At 43.2% G+C, this 22,424-nt stretch overlaps 1 protein-coding gene, 1 long non-coding RNA gene and 1 other non-coding gene across 4 annotated transcripts in view; 1 reads left to right on the top strand and 2 right to left on the bottom strand.

The window, feature by feature from the left end:
- Positions 1–2,566: 2,566 nt before the first annotated feature.
- On the bottom strand, positions 2,567–22,012 carry LOC103739476. 2 transcript variants are annotated; one of them, XR_001872591.2, is made up of 5 exons: positions 21,824–22,012; positions 19,665–19,987; positions 7,038–7,126; positions 6,519–6,657; positions 2,567–3,555 (listed from the first exon to the last, which is right to left on the bottom strand). It is a non-coding gene; the product is annotated as an uncharacterized LOC103739476 (long non-coding RNA). The 2 variants fall into 2 exon arrangements; XR_003850642.1 differs by having other exon boundaries at positions 6,519–6,628; positions 21,824–22,011.
- Positions 18,699–18,835, bottom strand: LOC115071613. The gene has a single exon (XR_003850725.1). It is a non-coding gene; the product is annotated as a small nucleolar RNA SNORA58 (small nucleolar RNA).
- Positions 22,013–22,017: 5 nt separating the features above from the next.
- Positions 22,018–22,424, top strand: part of LOC103739492 (SRA stem-loop-interacting RNA-binding protein, mitochondrial) — a 9,367-nt gene continuing 8,960 nt past the window's right edge. Inside the window, exon 1 of the mRNA XM_008839926.3 lies at positions 22,018–22,189. Within this exon, the coding sequence (XP_008838148.1) occupies positions 22,033–22,189 (157 nt within the window). The 5' untranslated portion in view covers positions 22,018–22,032. The remainder of the gene's footprint in view (positions 22,190–22,424) is intronic.

Here is a 22,424-nt window from a genome sequence, read left to right as displayed (position 1 = left end):
AACTGGAGTTATTTTTATTATTTAATATTTTATTTATTATTTTTATTTTATGTGTATGAGTGTTATGCCTGCATGTAAGTAAGTGTACCCATGTCATGCAATGCCCAGGGAGGACATAAGAGGCTGTCAGATCACCTGGAACTGGAGTTACGGACAGTTGTTAGCTGCCATTTGAACCCGGGTCTTCTGCAAGGTCAGTGCTGGGATTTGAACCCGGGTCTTCTGCAAGAACAGTCAGTGTTCTTAACTGCTGAGCCATCTCTGGAAATGGAGTTTTTAGCCACCACCTGGGTGCTGCGAACAGAACCCATGTCTTGTGCAAGATCAGCCAGTGTGCTTAACTGCTGAGCCATCTCTCCAGCCCCCAAAATACATACATACATATATCTCAGCTGGCCTGGAACTCACCATGTAGACAAGGCTAGCCTCAACTCAAGAGATTCACTTGCCTCTGCCTCCTGAGTGCTGGGATTAAAGGTGTGCACCACCATGTCCAGCAGATATATATATATATATATAAAAAAGATTAAAAAAAATTTATGAGTATTTTGCTTGCATGTATGTGCATTGTGTGCCTGTGGAGACCAGAAGAGGGTACTGAATCCTCTAGAACTGGAGTTAGAACAGGTTGTGAGTGGCTATGTAGGTGCTGGGAAATGACAGCCTAGGTTCTCTGCAAGAGCAGCAAGTGCTCTTAGCCAGAGCCATTTCTACAGCCCTCCAAATAAGTCATGTAGATACTGAAACTTCAGTTTCATATAATTTTTATAACACGGAATATTCTTTTGACTACCCCACCCCCAGCTATTAAGGAATGGCCTGTGGACAGTACAGAAATAGGAAATGAATTGCAGCTCGCTTGACTCATGAATGAAAATGTGAGGTTGACAATTACACCTAGGATGATCACCTTTATTCAAATGTAGAAAACTACCAATTTTGCCATTTTTCTGAATTATAGAATTGCCTTATATACCTTTAACTGTATATGCTTCACAACAAAGTAGAGGGAGAGGGGCTGGAGAGATGGCTCAGTGGTTAAGAGCACTGACTGAAGTGCTTGCAGAGGATCCAGGTTCAATTCCCAGCACCCACATGGTGGCTATGAATGGTTCTTAACTCCAGTTCCAGGGGAATCTGATGCCCTCTTCTGACCTCGGAAGCAATGCATGACATTGTGTACTCACATACATGCAGTCAATACACTTATACACATCAAATATTGAGAAAAAAAAAAGTAGAGGGAAAGTAAGAGATTGAGAGAAAGGAAGGCTGTGTGAACAACTCTGCTTACCACCCCTCACTGAGCATGCTCCCTAGAGACAGGCGTCTGCTCTTGGTCAGCCTCTTTCCATTTGCTCCTAAGCACAAGGCAATGCCTTTACTGGATACTCTAAAGAGTAATCTGTTTAAGGATAATGATAAACTTTCTGTTGGATTTATCAAATGACAGCTTGCTGGGTTCAGGTAGATCACATTTAAGGAAAATTGCCCAGGGGTAATTACAATTTTTCCATTATGCACTTATTTTAGAATTTAGCTTACATATAAGTGATCAATCTGTATTATTTTTTTCATTGTCTTTTAGAGACAGGGTCTCCCTGTAGCCCCAGCTGGCCTGCAACTCCCTATATAGACTAGGTTGGCCCTGAACTCAAAGATATTTGCTCTGGCCTCATAATCAGATTTGCCTGCCTCTACCTCCCAAGTGCTGGGATTAAACTTTTAGCATGTGCCACCAAGCTTGGTTTCAATCTGCATTAATTTTCATTCCTTACAAAAAATGCTGTACCTGCTACTTACCATATGAACTCAATACTCAAGGCTGAAAATAAAAAAAAAATAAATAAATAAAAAAGGGCAGGACAGAGGAAAGATACAAATTTAGTAAATCATGTTGCAGGCAGCAAAGTGGCTCCCAGCCAGTCTCCCACATAGATAGCTTAGGATGTTCCAGGGCCCTTACAGCAATACAATACTGGCATACCTAATACATAGAAAAAAAGCATCAAAATCCCCCTAGAGAGATGACATTAAATACTGTATTTTATGTATGAGGAAACTGAGGCCAAGAGAAATTAACTTGTTCAGGGTAAGGAGTAGAATCAGTGAGGGTATTAAGGGGTCAAATGCTTCATGCATTTCCAAGCCCTGTACTATCTGACAAGGCAGCAGTGACTGGACTGTCAAGGAATGTTCTTTTTTATGACAGCCACAAAGAATACTCCTGCAGAGCAGGGTAGTATAGGGCAGAGACAGCCAGAGGGTTTCAATAGCAAGAACAATTCAGCAAATAAAATGAGGCAGAAAACTAATCCCTGATATACTAACCCTCAAAGACAGATACAGATCTTTAATTTAAAACTGAGTAAGTTTATTCATGGAGAAAACACCCTACAGACGCTTTTAGTTCAACAATTAAAATAGATTAAAAAGCCAACAGGGAGAGTTTGCAGACCTAAAAGACACAGAAACTATTGTTCCTCTTTCCTCTGGTTTGCATATATTTATCTTTAAGTAAAAGTGATGGCTGTGATTTCTTAGGAAACATTTTTTCGTGTGGACATGATCTCATGTAGGTCACGTTGCCTCTTATTATGTAGCTGAAGATGACCTTGAACTTCTGATCCTCTACTCCGGAGTGCTGGGATAACAGGCAAGCACCACCACACTGGGTTCATGTGGCGCTGGGTATCGAACCCAGGGCTTTGTGCACGCTAGGCAAGCATTCTACCCACATTTGAAGATTCCTCTGTGAGAGAGAAGAATGAAAAGCTCAAAGAATTTGATGATGACTAGAGGGTAGGAAGTTTCTAATGGCTGGTTTACAGAACCACAAACTGTCGAGGCCACAGGATTACTGGATTTCCTATTAATAAAATTGGAGGTATTCACACTGCACAGACATGTACACTCTCTTCTACCTCCCTCAGAGGTAACGGCAGAGACTGAGAAATCTGTGGATTAACATAAGGCCTTGGTACGACCAACACACATACCTACCTCTATCTAACCAGAAATGGGCCTAGTCAAACACTTCTCTGAGCAAACTGTAAGCAGTCCAAGGCAGCAGTGAGATCAACAATGAGTTCTGCCTGAGTGAAAGAATGGAACCTCCAAGTCTCAGCTGTCAGGATTTAGCCTCGCCCGTTTTAATGGACCACTCTGGTCATCCCGATGGCATGAACCATCAGTGGTGATGTCTCTCTTTGTCTCCTCCATGGGCTCTAAAGGAAAGTCCTGGTCTGTGGCCAGTACCTGTTGGACAGTCATGTTAACACGAGCAGTTTTCAAGTAGGTGGCACACACCTGCCAGTCCTCTGTCGAACAGGGCTCAATCAGTGAATCTCTGGGGAGGTCAGCAGGGAGAGTGGTCTCTAGGCAGGGAGGTAGGCCTTTGCCATCAGGATGTGTTAAGACACAAGGAAGGAATGGCATGGTTCAACAGGCGGCTGAAACCCGACATTACCATGATGTCACCACTGTGCATAAACATGGCTGTGGGGGCCTCATCTCTTTTGAGGCTACCCAGGAGAAAGACGGCACTGTCCAAAGCTGCAAAAAACAAGAACAGGAAGTTTGTTATTATACTTGTGAAAGTTGTAGTTTCAATAATTGCTCGAGTCCCCACATTTATTTTTAACTTAAATAACTTAAAAATTACATGTTAAGAGGCTGAAGAGATGGCTCAGAGGGCCTGGGCTAGGTTCCCAGCACCAATGTGGCAGCTAACAACCATGCGTAACTCCAGTTCCAAAGGATTTGATACCCTCTGGCCTCAATGGACATTGCACACACAAATGTACTTACATACATGCAGGTAAAACACTCATACACATGGAGAAAAAAAAAAAAAAGAGATTGGAAGTATGGGTCAGTATTAAAAGTCCTTACTGCTCTTGCAGAGGACCCAGGTTGGGTTCCCAGAACCCACACAGTGACTCACAACTATAACTCCAGTTCCAGGGTCTCTGATGCCCTATTCTGGCTTCTGTGAGGATCTACATGCATAGAGTACACAAAAGTCATACACATAAAAATGAATTAAAAATAAGTACGTTACTCTTTAAAAATGTTTGAACATGCGTGTATACCAGGGTAGGTATGGAGAGGTCAGAGGAGAACTTGCAGGAGTCAGTTTTCTCCTTCTGCCATGCTAACCCCAGTGACTGAACTCAGGTTACAGGACTTGGCAGCAGGCACCTTTATTCACTAAGCCATTTTACCAACCCCTTATTTATTTTGATCTGTGAATACTTATGTGTGGAGGCCAGAGTTTAATACTGGATTTCTTCCTCAATCTTCTTACATTTCCATTTTTAATTTTGTATTTTTTTTATTATTATGATGTGTGTACAGTGTGTGTGTGTGTGTGTGTGTCTGCATGAGTGGTACAGTGCACATATGCAGACCAGAGGACAACTCTTGGGAATTGTTTCTTTTTGTCTGTGGTGGGAACCAGGGACTGAATTAGGCCATCAGGCTGGTTGGTTACTCAAGTGCTTTTTACCCACTCAGTCATCTTGGCTCCATCTTATTGTCATTTTATTTATTATTTTTGTTTTGAGACAGGGTCTCCTGTTAGCCCCAGCTGGCCCAGAACTCACTACAGAGACCAGGGTGGCCTCAACCTGACCGAGACCTGCCTGTCTCTGCCTCTCAAGTACTGAGATTATAGGCATGTGCCACCATGTCTGGCATTATCATTTTAAATTACATTTATTTTGGTGTATGTGTATGCATGCTGGTATGCTCACATCACAGTGCATGTGTGGAAGTCAGAGGACAACTTACTGGAGTTGGTTCTCTCCTTTCACCATATAGATAGTGGGGCTTGAACTCAGGATGGCTCAGCCTTCACCTGCTGAGCCAGCTAATTCAGTCCCCCTAACCCCCTTTTTTTTTTTTTTTTTAAAAGATTGACTTATATTTATTTTTTATGTGTATGAGTGTTTTGTCTGCATTTATGTGTGTGTGTATCATATGTATGCCTGGTGACCAAGGAGAGCAGAAGAAGCAATTGTATTTCCTGGAACTGGAATAATAAATAGGCAGTTGATAACTGCCATGTAGGTACTGGGAACCAAACTCAGGTCCTCTGCAAGAGCAAGTGCTCCTAATGACTGAGCCATCTCTGTAGCCCCCACCTTATCGTTTGAGACAGGACCTCTCACTGGACCTGGAGCCCAAGGGATCCTTCAATTTCTAGGTGCTGGGATTACAGGAAAATGATGTTGCAAGATTCCATTCAGGTCCTCATGTTTGTACAACAAACACTCATAAATTGAGCCATCTCTCCACCCCTTAAGTTCTCACTTTTAAAATTTATTTATGTATTTATTTTTTGTCTTTTTGAGACAGGGTCTCCTTGTAGACCCAGCTGGCCTGGAACTCGCTGTGTAGACAAGGCTAGCCTCGATCTCAGAAATCTCGCCTGCCTCTGCCTCCTGAGTGCTGGGATTAAAGGCATGCACTTCCATGCCCGACTATTTTTGTTTGCAGAAGTGTTTTGATTGCTGTATGGGGGTCCTGGGACTCAAACTCAGGTCCTCTGGAAGAACAGCAAGTGCTCTTAACCCCTGAACTCCCTTTCCAGTCCCCAGGTTCTTACTCTTCCGGCCCATGTTTTTGAGTGACCTGCTACCCATATGATCTGGTACTGATATATACAAAATGACAGCATACAGATCTGCTACAAAATAAAGCTGATGATGTAGGTAAGCAAATCAAAAATTGAGTTTTATTGATGCCTTCTTTTAAGATTTCAATATTTCGATGAACTCACTTGAGTCATTTGCTGTGCATACTATTCCTTCATTTCTCAAGACAAGACAATGAAAGGTCATTTCCTTGTTAAGATTCTGCACTTTTGCATGTACTGAAACTTCTGTTTAGGGAGACAAAGTGAACTACTCACTCTGCTTCACTTTTCCAATGAGGCATTTCAACTTGCCTTATGGCCTTCTAACTTGAGTATGACACATAGCAACGACAACACCTTTCATTATAAAGCTCATTATCTTTTATTTGACTTAAAAATGCCTTGCATAGGACTGGAGAAGTACCTCAGTGGTTAAGAGCATGGGCTCAGTTCCTGGCATCCACCAGGCAGCTAATAACCATCTGTAACTCTAGTTCCAGGGGATCTGATGCCCTTTTCTGACCTCTGCAGGCATTGTACAACACAGCTGCACTTACATGCGGGCAAAACAGTCATACAGATACAATAAATAAATAAAGATTTTAAAAATGCTTTCTCCAAAATTAAATGACAAAAAGTGAGTATGAGCTCAGTATGAGCTGAGCATGGTTGTGCACACCTTTGATCCCAGCTCTTGGGAGACAGAGGTAGGACAGGCCAGCCTGATCTACACAGTGAATTCCAGGTCTGTCTTCATCCATCCATCCATCCATCCATCCATCCATCCATCCATCCATCCATCCATCCATCCAACCAGCCAACCACTCACTCACCCACCCACCAACCAACCAACCTGAACTTCCAGGAACTAACTTACCTGAATGACAGCAAGGGTTTGGAGTGATCTAGTTCTGATCTGTCCACATGGATCCCCAGAGTGGAGTCTAGGCAGTAGTAATTCACGATATCTGCTTCTGCTTGTAAACCCTGAAATCGACAGGCAGAGGCCACTTGCTCTGAGAGGAAAACCAGGTCAGAAGGGAAAGGTATATAATGATCTGCTGAGTTATTTCTTTGGCAGCGGCAGGGGCACGACAGTCTCCTTGTAGCCCCAGCTGGGAGGGGTGTGTGTGTGTGTCCTGGAACTCACTATATAGGTGTGTGTGTGTGTGTGAGTGTGTGTGTGTGTGTGTATGTGTGTGTTTCTTTTTGAGACAGGGTCTCCCTGTAGCCCCAGCTGGCCTGGAACTCACAGAGATCTGCCTGCCTCTGCCTCTGCCTCCTGAGTGCTAGGATCAAAGGTATGATTCCACAGTGATATATATTTTAAGCTTGTCTAGAAAGAAGCCCAAGAAACTATAAATGTGTAACAGAAGAATAAAGAAAAGCCCAATACCTTATTATCTGAGGTATAATGGTAGCCCAGGGTCACCTAGAAGTTTCTCTAGTAGACTTCGTGATCCCTATTTATTCACTTCTTTATACCTGCAAAGAATGGCAACAAAAGAGGATTTATTCATCTTAAATAGCAGAAATAGCCTTTTACATGGACCTCAGAGTCCATACATTTAGTCTAAGCTGTGAGCCAGGGTTGGTAGGGGAAATGAGAACACAGTAATGAGAATAATAAAAGAAAAATTAGCCTTTCCAATTTCTACTTTTTAGTTCTAAACCCTCTGAATGGGATCAATCAAATCTCTTTCTTCTTTTTTGTGCTTTGTGTGGTACGTGTGTATACACCTGTGTGGAGGCCAGAGGTCAAAGTCAAACATTTTTCTCTATTTTTGAGACAAGGTCTCTCACTTACTAAACCTAGAGCTCACCAGCAATCTTCCTGTCTCCATCTCTCCAGTGCTGGAATTTCATGTGTGTGCTGCTGCACCTGACTTTTTATATGGGTGCTGGGACTCAAACTCAGGTCCCCATGCTTGTATGACAAGCACTTTGACTGAGCAAGTCTCTAGCCTATGAATACTGATAAGACAAGAGTAACAGGGAAAAAAAAGTGGGAAACGAGAGCAGGAGCACTATGGTCAACAGCAAATATGGCTGAATATTGTCAATGTGGTTTGCTACAAATGGGGTATGATTAATCACAGTTATTACCATATCTATAATGATAGTCTGCTGGCTTCACAGAACTGCAGGTTGGGAAGAAAGTTTGGCAAAATGTAGTATATAATCAAAACTAACTGGCTTAACATGATTTGCTCAACCCTGTGTAACACAGCTTAGATAATTGAGGCTTAAACAACAATTAATGCACTACTGAAATTGATTTGGTTTTTGCCACTGTGTCACATGCTGTTCAGACCACAGGAGGTTTCTGTAAAACAGAGAAGGGCTTTTCTACAATTCTATCTTTTTTGATCAAAACGTGATTAACTATTCTTTCCCAAAGAAGCCTGTTTGGGCCAGGCTTGGTGGCACAGGTCTTTAATCCCAGTGTTCGGGGGGCAAAGGCAGGTAGATCTCTGTGAGTTCCAGTCCAGTTGGTGGACTGGGAGATCCTGACTCAAAACACCCCCCCCCCCGCCGCCTAATAAAGACTGTTTGAGATATTTAAAATACGAGGAATGTTAGGTCTCCTCATTTAAAGTTTTCTCTACGTAATGTGTATCATCATTAACCACTCCCCAATGCCAATCCTAGCTCTGTAATCCTAGCCTGTAATCCTAGCATTCAAGAGGTTTAGGCAGGGGAACTACCTCAAGTTTGAGGACAGCCTGAACTAAATAGTGAGACTTCTCAGTGAAACAAAAGCAAAACAGAACAGTCAGATTCTTTTAAAGAATTTACATTTAGACAGGAAACACCACATGTGAGATTTAAGTAGAAGTGAGAGGAAACTCAAGGCAGTGAAAGGAAGTACTTAATAGAATGAACAGCCCAGCCCTCCAGGGAGCCCTAAGTCTGGGTCTGATCACTTTGGTGTAGAGGAGAGTTGTACATGCCACCAAAAACTAGCCAGCATTTCAACCGGCTGTGTTACAGTGGGCACTCAAGCCAAGAGTGAAGGATTTCCTGAGGTCCAGTGTAAGTGGCATTCATCTTGATGTCTGACAGTTTACAGATCTATTTGTCCTCACAAGAGTTCACATTCTAAGAAGGATAGCATGACACAGACATACATCAAGACCAGTGAGTGATAAAAGGAATGGAACAAAGTACTGACTTTCTTAGGACACATGTGTTGTTCCCCAGGGGTCCTGGTTCCTCCAAGGGGCAGGGCCTGCTGCGGAAAGTTGACCATGGAGAGTTAGCTTCAGAAGGAGGGGCCTGTGGCGCCATCTTGGGACCAAAGCTGCAAGCCACCAGGAAGCTGGGGTATACTTAGGAACAGAATGGCCTGGCACAGAATGGACTGGCCCCTGAGGCATGGGTGAAAGCTAGCAGTGACTATGGGTGTGCTGTGGGAATGATCACATATGGTGAGCTCTTGAGCCATGGCTCAGAGCTGGGCGGTGACGAGCTGAGCGCTGAGCAAGGCACTGGGTGTTTGTGTCTTTGTAAGTCACCCCCCCACCATGATAATAATAAATGTACATAAAGATATGTTATATGGTTTGCCTGATAGTGTAAGAGACCCAGAGAACTCTGGAGACACATGTACAGAAAAGAGACAGAGATAACCCAAATATCCTTTCAAAGGCCTGCTTACAATGATGGCTCTTGGCAGGCACATGGAACTAGGTACTTCGGGAGGTTCACACCAGTCTTTAACTGACAAGAGGAAATACTATACCTTGACTGTTCATGTAAACAATATAGATTTTATAGTGAACACTTGATTTTCTTCTGAGAGTTCAGAAGTTTGCTGCATGGCAGGCAGAGACTGCCTATGTGACCAGCCCATGGAAAAGCAGGCAGGATGGGGCTGGAGAGATTGCTCAGTGGTTAGGACCCAGGTTTGATTCTGAGTACCCACCTGATGGCTAACAACCGTCCCTAACTCCAGCTCTAGAGGATACGTTCTTCTGACCTCTGTGGGCTTTGCATGACACAGTTACACTTACACACACGCAAGCAATATACTCATACACATAAAAAACAAATAAATAGCCGGGTGTGGTGGCGCACGCCTTTAATCCCAGCACTTGGGAGGCAGAGGCAGGCAGACCTCTGTGATTTCAAGGCCAGCATGGTCTATATAGTGAGTTCCAGGACAGCTGGTGCTACAGGGAGACCCTGTCTCAGAAAGACCAAAAAAAAAAAAAAAAAACCCCAAAAAACCCCAATAAAACAAAAAAAAACAACCCACAAATAAACAGAAGAGAAAAGCAGACAGGAGCTTCTCTGATGGACAGTACACATTTTGTCAGAACTCACTGTTGTGACAATTGAGCAGAGTTGATTCTTCCCTGGGCAAAGACTTTTAGAAGCTCATGCCTGACTTTCCTAGGGCTTCTGCTCCATGCACCTTTGCTTTTTCACTGTATATGCTTTCATTGTGATAAAGTTTATCTGAATGAGTACAATTACACACTGAATACCCTGACTCAAGGTCAATTATGGAATTTAAGCGTGATCTTGGGGACCCTCAACACAAGAGACAGATAAGTAATAATCTAGAGGAAATGATATGTAAGGCTTGGCCAGTGACTGACATTAGCTGACAAACATTTTACCAAAGTAAACATTATTTAATATTCTTTATAATAGTCACACTATTTAATATTCTTTTTTAATATTTTATTTAGTTTTTTGTTTTTGAAGCAGGGTCTCCCTATAGCCCCAGCTGTCCTGGAACTCACTATGTAGACCAGGCTGGCCTTGAACTCACAGAGATCTGCCTGCCTCTACCTCCCAAGTGCTGGGACTACAGGCGTGCGCCACCATGCCTGGCTTTATTATTTTTATTTTATGTGTACAGTGTATTACCTGCATGTATGTGAGCGCACCCGAGTCGTGTGATGCTGTAAAGGTCAAAAGAGGGCTTCGGATTCCCCTGGAACTGGAGTTAAGGATGGTTCGTAGCTACCATGTGGGTGCTAGGAATTGAACCCGGATCCTCTGCAAGAGCAGTCAGTGCTCTTAACCACTGAGCCAGCTCTCCAGCCCCAATATTCTTATTTTGTGTGTGTGTAAAAGTATTTTGCCTGCATGTATGTAAATGAACCCATGCCATGCAATACCCTCAGAGGCCAGAGGGTTTCATATCCCCCTGGTTGTAAGCAGCCATGTAGGTGCTGAGAACTAAATCCAGGTCCTCTATAAGAGCACACAATGCTTTTAATTGCTGAGCTGTCTCTCCAGCTCTTGCAATGTTATTATTAATATAATCTGAGTCCACCATTTATTCACATAAGGATACAAATAAAGACTTCCTTAGTGTTCTCCTCTGATGAAGATATTCTATTTTAGTAACAAGACAGAAATAAATACAGTCTCATTTCTAGGTTCATGGATTTCGTAGTTAATGGTTGGGATGTTTTCAAGAGGGTAAAGTTAAGAATGTAAGATTGGAATTGAGAATTTAGTATTAGAGGTGCTCCAAGTACCTGTATAGTCAAGGGAAGAGTTGTAACAAACTTTCTATAGAACTTACCTGTGACAGTCTTAACTGTCAACCTGACAAAACCTAGAATCACTTGGGAGATGGGCCTCTGACTGTGCCTGTTGGGGATTATCTTGATTACATTAACTGGTGTGGGAAGACCCATCTGGATTGTGGGTGAGACTTGGGTGATATAAGTGGAAAAAGCTAGCTGAGCACTAAGATTCACATGTTCACCACTTTCTTTTCTGATTATAGATGAGACAAGACCAACTCCTTCAGACTCCTGCCTCTCTGACTTCTCCTTTATGATGGACCAGGACCATACCCGTGAGCCAAAAACTCCCAACCCAAAACTCCAAACAAAACCTTTTCTCCCTTATGTTGCTTTTTCAAAAAACCAACCAACCAACCAACCATCCATCCAGGTCTCCCTGTGGCCCCAGCTGGTTTGAAATTCACTATGTAGACCAGGTTGCCTTGAATTAAGAGAGATCTGCCCGCCTCTGCCTCTTGAGTGCTGGGATTAAAGGTGCGCACCACCATGCTTGCTTGTCATGGCATTAAAAATATTTTATTAATTAGTATTATTGTGTGTGGACACACATGTGGAGGTCAGAGGACAACTACATAGAGTTGGTTCTCTTCTCCCACCTTTACGTGTATTCTAGGGATCAAGGTTAGGTCACCAGGATCGTGTGTTAAGTCCTTTACCTGCTAAGCCATCCTCCAGCTTCCTGTCAGGGTATTTCATTACAACAGGAAAAGAAACTAAAATATCATTTGTATCCCACTTAGTTTTCATCTAACGTTCCTAAACAATGTGCATCTGGTTAATGTAGGGGCCTGCGTGCTGGCACATGAAAACATTCACATTCAGCAGGCTGGGAATGCTGATGCTGCTGTCTAGGAGCTCGACTTTGAGAACCACTATTCCAGTTAGAGCCTAAACAAAACAAAACAAAACAAAACAAAACAAAACATCTCCCCTTTCATCTTATTCTAGTCGATAATAGATCATTTTATTATTGACAAATAATCCATACCATCATATCAAAACCAGATTGAGTTGAGCCATAAAGACAACAATTCAGCTGCTGTGGAAATGATTCAGAAGTTGCTAGTATTTTAGACACTTGACAAGTCAGCAACCAACTGCTTTTGCACCAAAAGATTCAGTCTCTGGGCCAGCAAGGTGGCTCAGGAGGTAAAAGCACTTGCTGCTCAAGTCCTGATGGCCTGAGTTCAATGTCTGGATTCCACAGCCGGAGAGAAGTGAATTTTGAAAGTAGTCCCCTGACCTCTACATGCACACAGTGGCACATGGGTGCCTGGCACTCACACATATCACACAAAAATAGAAAGTTAATTTAAAGAAGATTTGGTCTCATATTCTTTACTAGTGGGGCATACATTATTATAATTAACACATACACGTATTATTATCAAAAATTACCAAAATTAGAGTGGAAAGCATGAGCAGTTACCCCCCCCTCCCCTATGAAAATACCTTTTCATCTTAACTATATTACTGTAAGGAAGACTTTGAACTTTGTCTCACATTCTGTAGGGACAGTGGTACAGGAAATGTACAAAAAGCTAGAGAAGAGTCTTACTCTCAAAAACTTTAATGCCACTTTGCATAACACAAAGGAAAAAATCGCTTAATATTTGCTTAGTGGAAGGAAAGTTGTGATTTTTGAGTGTATGAGCCATTTAGGGGGTAATAAATTATACAATGTATTAGTCCCATGAGGGTATAAGATTCTAGCACTCGTTACATACCCTCTTCTGAGAGCTGGATTTCAATGGTTAGATCTTTATTTTCTAGAAGGAAAGGAGCAATAACTGTTAACAAGACTTCCAACTGCTAGGATTGGCCATTTGTTAAATCTTGGTGCTTCAATACTGAGGGACTCCCCTCCCTCTTGTTCCCATGGGCCTCTTGGATAGCAATTTCGTTATCAAACACTGGGATAGTATAGGCCAAACCAAATTTACCATGCTCCCAGATCACTGTTAAGTAGAAAACACCAAGGGATCTCTGAAAGGTGGGTTTTTCACTCTTCAGATCAAGAAGCAGCAGTGCTGACAGAGCACCACATCCACCCAGAACAAAGTAGGAAATATGCTGGCATCTAGTCTAATTTTAAATCTCTATCCAATTATTCAAAATAATGTTTTCCAAAACTGCATGGCTCTAATTACTGGTTTCCACAGCAAACAGAAACATGCTCTGCTCTCTGCCCCTGCTGCTTCCTCCAGGCACCAGCAGGAGGATGATGGATGGCTGGGCTGGCCACCTTCTCCCCTGGTCAATGTGCTCACACAGCAGTTTGCTGTTTTTGTCATGGCTAAGTGCTTTATGTAAGTGTTGGCGTTTTTCTAGCAATCATGTTCTTTTAAGTGAGGCCTAACTGGGTGGAGATGAACTCTGAGCCATTGTCTGCTCTCTGCTGTCTGGGTGCTGAAAGTAAGCTGAAGATTTGGGATAAAACCCCCAAATCCTACTGTAATTTATTTCCAAGTCTATTCAAAGGCCTGGCAACTGTCCTTCATAACTGCCTCCTTCCTGAGACCAGTTTTCTTTCCTCCCTCTTCTCCTAGTCTCTCATTTCTTTCAACCCGAACTCCGACTTCTTGTCCTAGAGCCATGTTCTTTCACTGAGCTGTTTCTAGTTCTTTCCCTTTTCAACCAGAAACCCCCAGCTCCCAGCATCTGCCCTGTACTCCACACATCTCAAGCCCTCAGTTTTGCTCTTATTTTTCTTTCTAGGATAATGAGGAAAGCAGCTTGACCCAATGTCCCAGTAAAACACCATCTCTTCTCAGCCACACTGCCAAACATCTCTAAATTTTCTACCTATCTTTCTCTGGTTTCAGAAGTGGTCCAGTTATCTCCACCAAGGTCAAGTCATTCTCTAGCCGTACTACATCCCATTTCCTGACAGCCTCTTAGGTCTTCTTCCATTGAAGATGTTCCTTCTCATATTTTCAAACTTCCCTCTGAGATTATTTGTTCCTCTTTTATTACTATTTATTATTTTATCATTATTATTATATTTATTTTATTATTTTTAATTATGTGTATGTGTGTGGGTACAGGCATAGTGCAGGTGCCTGCAGAGGCCAGAGGCATTGGATCCCCTTGGAACTGGAGTTATAGGCCATGACATGCCTGACAAGGGTGCTGGGAACCCAACTCAAGTCCTCTCCAAGAGCTGCATGTGCTCTTAACTGCTGAGTCATCTCTCTAGCCCCTTGTTTCTTCCTCTTGACTTACATACATGTTTTAACACTTCCACATATTTAAGAATAAAAATCTTGGGGCTGGAGAGATGGCTCGGTGGTTAAGAGCACTGACTACTTTTGCAGAGGACCCGGGTTCAATTTCCAGCACCCACACGGCAGCTAAAAACCATTTGTAATTCCAGTTCCAGGGGATTGGACGCCTTCTTCTGACCTCTGCAGGCACTGCATGACACATGTACACTTACACACATGCAGGTAATACACTCATACACATAAAATAAAAATAAGAATAAAAACCTCAACCAAAGTTTTAAAGGAGCAAAAAGGGACTAATTCTGTCTCTACATGGAATGTATTGGTAAAAAGGCCTTCACACGCAAAATGGATATAAAGTATTTCAGAAGCTAGGCTGGGTATGATAGCTCACACCTTTAATCCCAGCACTCCGGAGGCAGAGGCAGGTGGATCTCTGTGAGTTCAAGGCTAGCCTGGTCTACATAGTGATTTCCAGGCCAGCTGGGGTTACAGGGAGATTCTGTCTCAAAAATACCATCCCCCGCCCCAAAGTATTTTAGAAGCTAACATATAAAAGCTAAAACTAAGCTACTTTATTTCATCTTAGACTTCCCCTTATACCTAAAAAATTGTGTGTGTGTGTGTGTTTGAGGCCAGAATAAGGTGCTGGATCCCCTGGAGCTAGAGTTATAGGTGGTTGTGAACTTGCCTAGTGGGTGCTGGGAACCAAACTCAGGTCCTCTGCAAGATAGCAAGTACTCTTAACTGCTGAGAAATCTCTCTAGCCCCATTTTTTTGGGTAGTGTCGTAGATCAAACCCAGAGCCTTGAGCTCTATCATTGAGTTACACCCTCAGTCCCTTGCTCTATTTTTTTTTTTTTTGAGACAGGGTCTCCCTGTAGCCCCAGCTGTCCTAGAACTTACTATGTAGACCAGGCTGGCATTGAACTCTGCACTCTGCCTCCCAAGTGTAGGGATTAAAGGTGAACGCCACCACACCTGGCATCTTGCCCTATTCTTAAAGAATTTTTGAAACCAGCACTCAAGAGGTTGAGCTAGGAGGATCATGACATTGAGGCTAGACAGGGAAACATAGTGACAACTCCTGCCCTAAAAAAAGAAAGAGCTGGGTGTGGTGGTCCACACCTATAACTTCAGCACTTGGGAGGCCAGCCAAAAGAACAATTAAAAAAATAGGCAATAGAGAGCTGATTACAGTGACTCATGGCCTGAAATTCCAGAACTTGGGAGGCTGAGTGAGACAGGAAGATCAAGAGGAGTTCCAGGAGTGCCTGGGCCACAGTGTGGAAACTTGTTTCAAAATACCAAAATTAAAAAAATAGTCTCACGTCTGCGAAAGTTGTAAAAAAAAAAAGAGGATCCAAAGTAAGGGGACTATTCTGGATTGAATAAGGTATGACTTCTGTTATACATTAGAAGGCCTAATGGAAGGAAGCCAGAGGAATGTAAGGGCAGAGCTTCCTAGGTAGCCAGAACAGTGATGTACAAAGAATCTAAGCAGCTGATAAGTTTATGGAACAGCAGTGAAGGCCAGACATGTCTAGTGTGGCTAGACAAGAATAGTGCAAAGGAATGTTAGGAAATGAGGTTAGAGGTCATGGAGCCAGAACTCCTAGGTCTTCCAGGCGACAGCACCAGTTTTAGATTTATGAAAATGTGATGGTGTTACATGACAAAGAATCTGGCCCTTTTCTCTGGTTCTGGAGGTAACGCTCTTGGTCCTGCGGATCAAACTCAGGGCCTCGTGCATGTCAGGCAAGTGCTCTATCACTGAGCCACACTCCCTCTAAACCCTCAGGATTCCCTGAGTGATAGCTGCCTCACTGTTCATCATGGTAGGCCCTTGCACCACACCTGGGTTTATGCTAAGAAGATGATTCAGGATGTGGCTGGTCATTCTGCAAAAGTCAATTACATGATTAGAGGGCTAAGTGATGGGTAAGGCCTCAAGACTGAATTCAATCATTTGGCTAATGATCTACTTATTTGTGTGTGTATATTCATGTGCAAGTGGTCTACCTTGTTTTTGTGAGGCAGGGTCTCTCAACAGAAGACCCTGGGGCTTGCTGATTAGGCATGCAGGTGAGCCCCAGGGATCCATCTGTCTCCACTTCCCTAGCACTGGGCTTATCAGTGAGTGCTACTGTGCTTGAATTTTTTTACATGGGGGCCAGAAATTGAATTTAAATTCTCATGCTTATGTGGCAAGCACTTTACCAACCAAGCTATATTCCTGGATCCTACCTTCTTTTTCTGAGAGAGGGTCTCTCACTAGCCTGAAATTCACCAAGTAGGCTAGACCAGCTGGCCAGTGAGCTCCAGGGATCTGGACTTGGACTAAGGTTATTAGGTTAGAGATGGCGAGAAATGACAGAGTTTAATATGACTTTAATGCCTACTGCATCTCCAATAGTTTTAGTTAAGGTTTTTTAGCAGTTGAATTCTACTGGCTGGGATAGGATAGCACACTTGATTAATCTGGTGGCCTGCTGATGAACTCAGGCTGTTTCCCATTATTTTCTCTAGAAGGAACAAGGATGCAATAAAGACGCTTGCCCTTAAATGTTGTATCCCCACACACTTTCTTTTTTTGGGGGGTGGTCTTTTTGAGACAAGGTCTCCCCTAACCGCAGGTGGCCTGGATTCACTAATGGAGATCTAGGCTGGCCTCGAACTCATAGGGATCTGCCTGCCTCTGCCTCCTGAGTGCTAGGATTAAAGACATGTGCCACCATGCCTGGCTTCCCACATACTTTCTTAAGAACCCCAGGCCTTGTGCATGCTAGAAGCACTCTACCATTGAGCTATATTCCCAGCCCTAATAATTCTACTTCTGTATAACTTTCTAGCTATACTACCTTTGAAGAAAGTGCACAGCTGAAATGCCATCACTCTGTGAAGCCCTATTTTTCTGCTAAATTCATGCATTACTTCTTCATTTCCTAATTAAAGCGATGATGAAATTCCACAGAGTTAAGAGTAAAAGGATTCTAAGAGGGCTTCTTGTTCCTAGTTCTCAAAGTGGGAGGATTTTGGGGTAGATAATCAGAATCTTAAGGCAAATGTTCTGAACAGTAGACACTTTCCACTCTGACAGACTTTGGGGAAAGTGGAGACAGCGTTGAGCACTGTTCACATGACTGAGGGGTCATGACTTGAATACCTGGAATGGCTTATCCCATCTAACACTGGCATTTCCCACTAGAGATAATGGAAACACACACCACACAGTCACAGGATGGGAACTAGAGACCCAATCGATTTTTACTGCCAGTACAAGTTCTCAGCCTATCAATTTCTTCTAGTCCTTGACAGCATAAGGTATGACCATCACATCTGTTATTTTTGCTAATTTATTAGACAAAAATTTTTTTTTTTTTTTTTTAAAAAAAAAAAAAAAAAAAAAAAAAAAGCATCTCACCATTGTCTACTGGATGATTTAATACACAGGTCCATCTGAGCTAGCTCAGAAGGCAGCTGGGATTTCTATAGTTACATATCAGAAGAGAAAGAATAAATTACTTGAAAATAAAGGCTGGTTTATAATAAGCTAATTTCATTCAGTCCTGATCTTACTTTGCTCATAGTTCTAAGGTAGCACTAAAAACTGAAGGACAGGAAAGGCTTCCCTCACTGTTCCTACACACCCAACTTATGACCAAGAATGCTTTAAAGGAAAACCACCAAACTTTACAGCTTCTTTCTCCATGAACATAAATAAATCTATTTCTTTCTTAGAATCAGCATTGATAGCTGATGGCACCATTAAAGCTACTGAGGCCAGATGGGACACCAAGTTGGTATAATGGTTTCAACAGGCTTTCTTCCAAGGTTCTCAAATATATGCATACTATTCAGTAAGAAAAAGTTAAGAAACTTGCTCAGGCTTTCACAGCTAGTAAGGAGCTGAACCAGGATGTGAATACAGGCTATATGACTCTAGAGCTAGTGCTCTATTATGAACCCTGGACAATTTGGTCCCACTCACTGTGCCCACTTCATGTTTTCCCAACCCTACACACGACAACCTCCAGAAAGCATTCTCTACACACTATTCCAACCATGTACGTGACCATTCTCATGGTAACATATACACTCTAAACCTGTACCTGCCAAATTACGTATGTGAATGTTTCTATCCATGAAACCACAAAAATCAATGATAGGATAGGATCTGGTTTTTTTTTTTTTAGAAAGGAAATAAAAGAACAGAGATTAAATTCCACTTACTGCCTAGCATAAAAATCACAAGATGAGATGAAGCAGGAGAACGAATGTTGGAGTACTGCAATTTACCCAGTTATTGATTAAGCTGGTTAGAACTTGCAAGAACTCCAATTACTCTTGCATACACTGTCCCCCTTGCCTGGCCATGAGCATGGAGTCAGGTAAGGTCTACGGATATGCCGAAACATGGTTTATCTGCTTCTGCTGTTTTATACCTAGTCAGCCCTTTTACTTTTCCATCTGACAAACTTCTAATCATTGCTGATAGTTCAAATGGACAGTAAGAAAAAAGATGAATAGATGCAGTAAAAAAAAAGCCTCACATTTTTGACACCTTCATCCTGTTTAAAAGAATTATTCTTTCTCCCTCTGTTCCCTCAGTGTTTTTCTAACCATTACTGTAACAGTTTCTCAGCTCTATTGTAATTATTCTTGTAGATAATTCCTACAACAGACTATTCCCTTTTGAGTGTAAAGAGAGCATGATATTAAGTGTTGTCTGTATGTTGAGTACAAAGAGAGCATGATATTAAGTGTTGTGTCTCCAGTGTGGAGCATCATGCCTGGTACCCAACTGATCAGCCAATGAGTATTTGTGGAATGAATGCCGAAACACCACCAAGAAACAAATACCAGTCCTTCCATGAGCAACAACTGTTCTATGGTAACTCCATGTAGGAGAACAGGAGAGCTACCAGGGATATGTTTTCCTAGGATACTATAAAGTCTTTGGAGGAGTTCACGTTAAGTACAAAAAAGGAGTGAAGCTAAATAAAGTGGATCATGTGATGATGAATGTGGATGAACTTACTATCTAAACTATGGTAAGCAAATCTTTAAAACTGATCTCAGTCTAATATTAACTGTCAAAGTATCTATCCAAATGTTCTTGGGAAAACAACAGAATTGTACTAATTTGTAGAAATGAGAAAAAACAACCCACTTTCACAGCATTATTATAGAACCGTTTCTTCAAAGATCTGAGAAGATCCTACTGACTGATAGACTTACCTCAAGAACTCTTTGCTCTGTTTCCACAGATCTTGGGTCTCTTTTTTTTTTCTGGTCTTTTTGAGACAGGGTGTCCCTGTAGCCCCAGCTGACCTGGAACTATGTAGACCAGGCTGGCCTTGAACTCAGAGAGATCCATCTGCCTCTGCCTCCCGAGTGCTGGGATTAAAGGTGTGTGCTACCACGCCTGCATTGGGTCTCTTCTTTAGTCATGTGCTTGTCCAGGTTACATACACTGGGTTTCCGGGAATAGAGCTTAAGGCACTGTTTTACCCAGTGCCACTGGTATCCTGGGAGGAATGGGTCTGGGATAAAAATAAACCCTATTCAAGGGGGGGGGGGGGAAGAAAGGAGATTCTCAGTTTCTGATAATTTCTTTTTGTTCATATTCTTTTACTCACTGTCACTTCCCATATCCATGCTTCAAGTTAGTGAAAACTGAGTTTTGATTAACATGAGACACTCTGAGACACTTCCATACCACATTGCTCCCAAACCCCAAATGGTCAGGTTCTTCACAGCCAACAGCCCACTCTCTGGAACTAACTTCTGTATTAGTTACTTTTCTGTTGCTATGATAAAACACTGACCAAAGCAACCTATAGAAGGAAGAGTTTATGGTTCCAGAGGGTTAGAGCCCCTAATGGCAGGGGAGACATGGCAGCAAAGGTGGCCTGATAAGTCATGAGATCACATCTTCAAGCCATATTCAGTATGTTCTTAACCAGTGAGAAATAGGCACTACTTAATACTGCATTATAGTTCAGCAGTGTTCTCAGAGCTAAAGCAGGTTTAGGAGCTTAATGAACCAAACTGCTGAGCTTGATTTTTTTTTTTTTGTCTTCTTGAGAGTCTCCCTATAGCCAAGGCTGGCCTGAAACTTGCTATGTAGACCAGGCTGGCCTCCATCTCAGAGATCTGACTGCCTCTGCCTCTGGAATGCTGGGATTAAAGTTGTGCACCATCAAGCCCAGCAACCATTGAGCTCTGAAGTTTTGCTTTCTCTTGCCATTCTGGTAGCCGTCACTTGATGTCCCATGTCCTGCTGTTCTCATCTGAGGTCCTGTAATAGCAGCAGCTTTTCCAATTTGCTACTTATAATCTGCTTTAGGTGGGGGAACTGAAAACCCAAGCTTTCATTTACTCTTCACATACTATATTTCTGAGTGCTTTTTAAAGTACTGTGCTGTATACACAATGTCTCATTCTCAGGCGGCTTACATTCTAAAAGTACATTTGCATTATGGTAAAATATAAATAAATGAAGCTGAAGGTCTGAAGAACTTTTCTCAGTTAAACGTTAATTTTAGGGTGCACACTTTCCCTATGCGACTCTGACAACTTTAAGACCATTTTTGCTAAAAATGTTCTCCACAAGTAGGGAGTTACTATAGCATTCAGATTTTCTCTAGCTCTGTGCTTGTGAAGAATGTCCCGTTTGGGCATTCCTGCACAAAACTAAGGCCAAATGAAGTATCACATCTTCTCCCTGTGACAACAAAGGATGCCTGGCATGGTATACCGCTCATGCCTGTAATCACAGTACTTGGGAGGCTGAGTAAGGAGGGTTGCTATGAGTCTGAGTCTACGTAGTCTGGACTACAAAATGAGACCCTGTCTCAACAAAACAAGGCAAACTTACAAAGTGGCTAAGGAAAATATATCCAGACTACAGTTCTACAGTTGTGCCACCCCGCCCCCACTCACTTCTCATTATGTTCTTTTCACACAGGAGAAGCACAAATAAGGTGCACTGTTCAGACTTTAGACATACTCATTTGACATCCACTTTCATTCGGGGGATTATTTCAAAATCCCTCAAAGCCTCAGGAAAGGCAGGGTCTCGTCTACCAGACTCATCCGATGGTCGGGTTTATTGAGGCGGCAGGCCTACCCTGACCTCCAGGAAGATATGCGGGGTTTGAGGCAAAATAACGCATGTGCATTCATTCACTGGACAGTTATAGGAAACACCAGCAATCCCCGGGGGTTATGAGCGAGGCCGCGGGGGACCGGCGGAGAAAGCTGCAGGACAGCGCTCTGGGGGCGGTGGGCAGCCCGCTGCGCGCAGGGCGGCCGGGATCCCAGCACAACCGCCCGGCGGCTGGCACGTCGGCGAGGCCCTCCAGGGCGCGGGCGCACGGCTCCTCCCTCCCTACCTTGGGGACTCCGGGCCTCGGGCCGCGTGCGCCGCCGAGAAGTCGATGACCGCTCCCAGGTCTGCGCTCCCGGGCAGGCTCTGCCGGTAGAAGCGGAAGAGTTTCCGGAAGGCGTCTTCCCCGGGTTCGGTCGCCAGCATGGCCACGGACCCGACGGCAGCCGCCATCTTCCCCATGTCGAAACCGCGAAGCCCTTGACCCGGAAGTAGATGTCCCAGCTTGTGACTCAGCAGGTTCTTCCGGTGTCGCGACCTGAGCTCGCTGACGCTTTTCTTCTCGACATGGCCGCCTCGGCAGTGAGACGCGGATTGACGCTGGCTCCGCCGGTTGCTTTTATCCGTAGAATTCCTTGGACCGCGGCGTCGAGTGAGTGTGGGAGACGGGGAAGGGCGGAACGTTTATGTCCTAGATGCTCAAAGCCTCTGTTCTGCAGGGCACTTCCGTCAGCGTGCGGAGCTGGTGGCTGATAATTGCTCTTGAGGAAGTCAGTGCGAGAAAGTGTTTCCGGTTAACTGTTTAGGGAGGTCCACTGCGCCTTTAGGATGCCCACTGTATCGAGTGATTAATGGAAAGTTTTATTTGCTAACCTGGATGCTTACTG

The sequence above is a fragment of the Nannospalax galili genome, unplaced genomic scaffold (genome assembly GCF_000622305.1).
Source record: "Nannospalax galili isolate Female #2095 unplaced genomic scaffold, S.galili_v1.0 scaffold330, whole genome shotgun sequence".
Classification (NCBI taxonomy): Eukaryota; Metazoa; Chordata; class Mammalia; order Rodentia; family Spalacidae; genus Nannospalax; species Nannospalax galili.
Note: the sequence above shows the minus strand (reverse complement) of the source record. Positions and strands in the feature narration are given on the sequence as shown.